This window comes from Nelumbo nucifera, chromosome 4 (assembly GCF_055504915.1).
Source record: "Nelumbo nucifera cultivar China Antique chromosome 4, China Antique-T2T, whole genome shotgun sequence".
NCBI lineage: Eukaryota > Viridiplantae > Streptophyta > Magnoliopsida > Proteales > Nelumbonaceae > Nelumbo > Nelumbo nucifera.
The window spans coordinates 33,270,516-33,275,690 of NC_142652.1; the positions used below are offsets into that span (position 1 = coordinate 33,270,516).

The following is a 5,175-nucleotide window of genomic DNA, read 5'->3' on the forward strand; positions in this document are numbered from 1 at the left end:
CCACCTTCTTCTCAGCCTCGGCTTCCCGCTTGAGTGCCTCAACGGTCTTCCCTTCAGCTTCGACTAACCCCTTCGCCATCTCGGCTGCCTTTCTCTCAACTTCGGCTGCTTGCTTCTTGGTCTCAACAGCGCACCCCTCGGCATGGGTCGCCCGCCGCTAGGCGGACCCTCTCCTCTTGCTCCTTAGAGAGGTTCTTCTGCACCTCCTTCAGCTTCCCCTCGAGGCGCTCCCGAACAGCCTACTCGTCCTTTAATCCCTTCTTGAACTTTTGAAACTTCTCATCAGCAGTGGCGACAACCTTCTTGAGCTTCTCCTTCTCATCCTTCAGTGTCTCCTTTTCCTTCTCAAGTTTCTCCATACGGGTCAGGTTGAGGCTCATCCTTCAGTGTTGAATTTGATCTGAAACTGTTCATGTCGGATCCGATTGGATCTGATAGGACTCGATTTGAATTTGAATCCTATCAGTAAGTCGAATCTTTGAATTTGATCCGATCCAATTTGTTTTCTTTAAAAATTAGTAAATTATTAAAAAAAATAAAATATACTAATTTAAATAAAATAAAAACAAAAAATACAAATATTTTTTTAATTATTTTCATCATATATACATGTTTTTATAAAAAATAAATAAAATAACAAATTTATAAAAATATAATATAAAAAATATATTTATAAATAAATAAACAACATATATATATATTAATATATTTATAAATATATAATATATATTGAATCGAATCTTCTCACATTAGATAGGGATGATGCGAATCGACCAAATAGGATCGGATCCGATCCATTTGCACCTTCTCAAAACCAAGAAATCCCTCCAAAAATAAGCGCCATTGAATGCAACGAGCACATGGTATTCTTTAATAAAAGGTAAAAGAATAATTCGCTCTCTGTTTACTATTGTTTTTTTTCTTTTTTTTCACACTAAGACTGAGTTGATTTTAGTTTCCTAAGGCATCCTACAAACAGGAAGCAGCACTCGACCACTTTCTAGACAAAAGCCACAAGTGATTAGTTTGTTATTTCTGAACCAATGAATCAATGTCGCAGTGAGCTTTCTAAATCCTTTTCTCTCTGACAAACCAAACACTACTTCAAGATTTTTTTGGATAAATTGCTGAAACTTCTCTTGAAGCTTCCGAGCATTGTTGAAACTTTCCTTAAAACTTGGTAATTGTAATCACTTCTTCTAAACTTTTTGATACAGTTGCAAATAGACTTATATTAAAATTTTGAGATCGATTTCAGTCGGTGCAAGACCTGTTTGAACACTGTTTGAATAGCCCTTACAGCCTTGCATTGGGAATACCTGTATATTTATGTACCTTATTTCATGGGGAGATATTTCCAATACAAGGCCATAAAGGCTGTTCGTATGTGCCTTGCATTGACTGAAGTCGAGTTCTAAAATCTTTTAATAAGAGGCACAAAATATCCAAAATACTCTTACAGTTACTACTGAAGCTGGTTTTACAAAAACAAAAAAAAGAAAAATACAAACTTTATGAAGAAATAAAAAAAATTAAGAATTTAAAATCATGGCTTTACCATTAAGCAATTATATAAAGGGTAAATTTGAAAAATAAATCAGTTTCAGAAAAGAGATCGAAATGGTTTGCCAGTAATATGAAAAAAAAAACTTAAACATTTTAGTAAAAAGTAACTTCATGAATATTTTAAAAATTTACCAAAGTTTTAATAGGTAAATTGATTGAATGAACTCATTAAGATGAAACCCACTTCCCCAAATCCCTTATTTCAGCAAAAAGAGAAAAGAGTTCTCCATCAAAATTTTGCTCTAAGAATGATTGAATAAGCATCATTTAATCTAAAAATCAACCATTGATCCAATAAGCTATGTTTGGTCTGAACAACTTTCTGTTTCTCTCTGATTTTTCTATCAAACCAAAGACAGCCATTAGGGTCTAACGACACTCCTTTGAGTTATGAAGCAGTCTCATAAGCATGGATTTGGTTCTAGAGATGGGATGATTCTGAGTTGTGAGTGACATCAGAATGTTGGGAGTAAAATAACATAAAACAACAGAGAGCACTGAACCCAGACGAAAGAATTGGATGGTTGTAGCTATCTCAGACATATTCTGTGTACTAAGATCAATTATATGACCAACCTTTTATCCCCCACCGTCCGAAACAAATCATCATTTTATTATTGCATGATTCCCAAGTATAAAGTATTCCTTTCTTCTTTCCCCCTTCATCTTTTTGGCCCTTTCTAATTTCCCCATTTGGACGGCCCAGAAAAAATCAGGCCCCCTGCCCCACCCAAACTAGCAATTTGACTGAGAACAACAACCGTTGGATTGGAAACAATCATGGACCCACTTATTTTTGGATTGCTTAATCAGTAAATCTCCAGTCTCCGCTGGTCACTGGGTAGTGGATTTAGAATTGTCTACGTCAGCCCTACCGAGAAACCTGGTTTAAATGGGTCTCGGATCCAACGGTTTTCAAGTTTAAACTGCTCATTCGTGTTTACCCAAAATAAGTATTTTATGCCTGGAAAGCTGTAGAATGACAAAACACGAAAGCTGCTTACGTGTTCGATAGAAAGTCTCAAAGAAGAGAGCGCCTATTCTTTTGTTAATCGGTTGCCCTTTTTCATGCCATACAAACTATGCATTCAAAGAACAATAACAGACGACCGACCTACCATCGCCCCCACAAAACCGCGCCCTGGACGGATCGACCTAACTGGAAAGAGAGAGAGAGAACAACTCAGAGACACAGGAGGCCTTAACCCTAATCCTAATCCTAACCCAATAACAGCAAAATAAAAGGGCGCAGGGCTCAAAGAGAGCATCACCAATTTCTCTTTTTTTTTTTTTCTGACTCCCTCAACTTGTTTTCTTCTCTCTTTTTGGCTAGCTCTCTGCAAGCCTTTCCCCCCAAACTTACCTGCGAGAACTCCGTCCCTGGGGATTGTGAATGGTGGAAGCCGTCGGTAATTTAATGCTTTTCGCTTCTCCTGCGAGGGCAACCGCGCGTATCCCATCCGCGCAGTTCTCCTCCTCTGTCTCGAACGACTCCGCTCTCTTCCTTCACCAGATCCTCGCTTTCTCCTTCGGCTCCTGCAAGGAAGGCTGGTACTACCGCTGCCTCGGCGTTGATCCCTGAACCAGTTGCCTCTTCCCACCACCCACCGGCCACCACCTTCTCCCATCTTTCCTCCTTTTTTTTTCTGATTATTTCGATTGATCGATTTCGTTGATTGTTGTTTCATCCTTTTTCATCATTCGATAAGAGAAATCAGTAAAAAATACAAAGATATTAAAAACATGTTGCTACAGAAGCCGAAGAAGAACGCCAAGGGCAACCGCCTCTTGATCAGCGTTAACGTTCTCGGCAGCGCCGGGCCTCTCCGGTTCCTCGTTAATGATGAAGAGCTTGTTGCCGCGGTTATCGACACCGCCCTCAAATCCTACGCTCGTGAGGGCCGGCTCCCTGTTCTCGGATCAGATCTCAACAACTTCCTCCTGTACTCCGCCAATGCCGGCACAGATGGTAAGTAATTCGAGATTTTCCAATTGAATTGTTTGTTTATTTTTTCTTCTATCTTTCTGGGTTTTAAAAAAATTTGTTGTTCTGTCTGCAGCTTTGAGTCCCTGGGAAACGATTGGATCTCGCGGTGGAAGAAACTTCGTGCTATGCAAGAAGCCGCAGGCGCAGCCACAGCAGCCCCAGCAGCCCCAGCCCCAGTTGCAGACGACGAACGGAGACGGGCAATTGACCATGATAGCAAGAAAGGGGAGCGGCAGCTGGAAGGCATGGCTTAACAAGTCCCTGAATCTGAAGATATCTTCTCATTGAATTGAACTGAACTCAATTGGTCTCTAGAAAGGGAAAAAAAACTTGTTTTTTATCTAGTAAGGTCAGTCTTTGACTCTTTGTTTCTGGGTTTCATTCAGCTGTTTAGGGGTTCCATTGGACTAAGATCACCCTTGATTGTTATGTTCCGATTTCCTTTCGTCTGTTTGGTTCTTGGGCAGAGAACAAGACTGATCTCCATGCCCATGAATAAAAGTTCTATGCTTTTCAGAGATTGAATAAAGATAGAGATCATTTTATTCTGCAAATCCCCATTTTTTTTCACTATGCAAAAATTTCTTCTTTTGAATTGGGCAATTGATCGTCAAGTCGTTGCAGTCGTAACGATTGCGTGTAAAGAAGTTTGATTTTAGGGTTTCGTTGGGTAGTTGGGGACAGGCGTACGAAGATGCCATGAGCATGAAGAGCCAGAGTCACCATAGCAGCAATTTACCATCGCTGTGGCTGCCTACAAATTAGGGCACGTGGATGGCTTTTTAATGCAGATTTATTACAAGAATTAATTATTATTTACTTAAATGTTTGTAAAAACAATAATTCATTAATTAATTAATCTCATAATAAATTAGGAGGTAATTAGATGGATTTATCATGGCTATTTGGTCTTTGGCCGAGTAAATCCTAGTTTAATCTGGTATGGGTTCGTTAGTGGGCTGAGCTCCAGCTGAGGAGTTTAGCTCGCGGGATTATTAGGGATTAGAATTTAGGGCTCAATTGAGTTGGAAATCAAAACCCATTTTGGAATTTTCAAGCATCCAATCCAGCCCAATTCACCTAGCCACGTCACTTTACAATCTAGTGGGTATCTGTGGATTGCTTGGTGAATCGGTTATCATGAATGCTAAGGCTGCATTTGGCATTCCTTAGCATTCATAGAGGCATTTTAATAGCAAAAAGGAGATAAGTGCCAAATGCATCCTAAACCCATTAGGTGTTGTCAATAGGCAAAATACTCTTCTTCCACGTCAAAAATGTTGTAGATCAATGGATGGATTGGATGAACAAATAAGACATATTGGATTGGATTAATCCAATTAAAAATATTTAGTAGATTGGATTGGACCTGATCCATTTGTAATAAATTTATATTGGATTACGTTGATACGTGTTAATGGATTAGGTTTGAGTTGAAACTAATCTAATCGATTCATATATTAAATTGGACTAATTCAAAATATTCATTGAATTGAACCTTTTAAAATATTATTAGATTGAATTGTACCCGATCCATTTCTAATGGATTTACATTAGACTGGATCGGATTAGAGTTCAATTGACACCCCTATTGACAATGCATCCACGCCACTGTACAGAAT

The 5,175-nt window shown here is 39.0% G+C and overlaps 1 protein-coding gene across 1 annotated transcript; it reads left to right on the top strand.

Moving 5' to 3' along the window:
• Nucleotides 1-2,639: 2,639 nt before the first annotated feature.
• LOC104609974 (uncharacterized protein At4g22758) lies at nt 2,640-4,107 on the top strand. Its single transcript, XM_010276426.3, has 2 exons — nt 2,640-3,535; nt 3,627-4,107. Exons 1-2 carry the CDS (start codon nt 3,310-3,312, stop codon nt 3,839-3,841), a joined length of 441 nt encoding a protein of 146 aa, XP_010274728.1. The 5' UTR covers nt 2,640-3,309; the 3' UTR covers nt 3,842-4,107.
• Nucleotides 4,108-5,175: the final 1,068 nt, after the last annotated feature.

Bases quoted from the DNA above. Each gene is read 5' to 3' on its own strand.
- LOC104609974 (XM_010276426.3), top strand. From the start codon at position 3,310: ATGTTGCTACAGAAGCCGAAGAAGAACGCCAAGGGCAACCGCCTCTTG. The intron at 3,536-3,626 runs GTAAGTAATTCG...TTCTGTCTGCAG, and splicing joins CGCCAATGCCGGCACAGATG to CTTTGAGTCCCTGGGAAACG.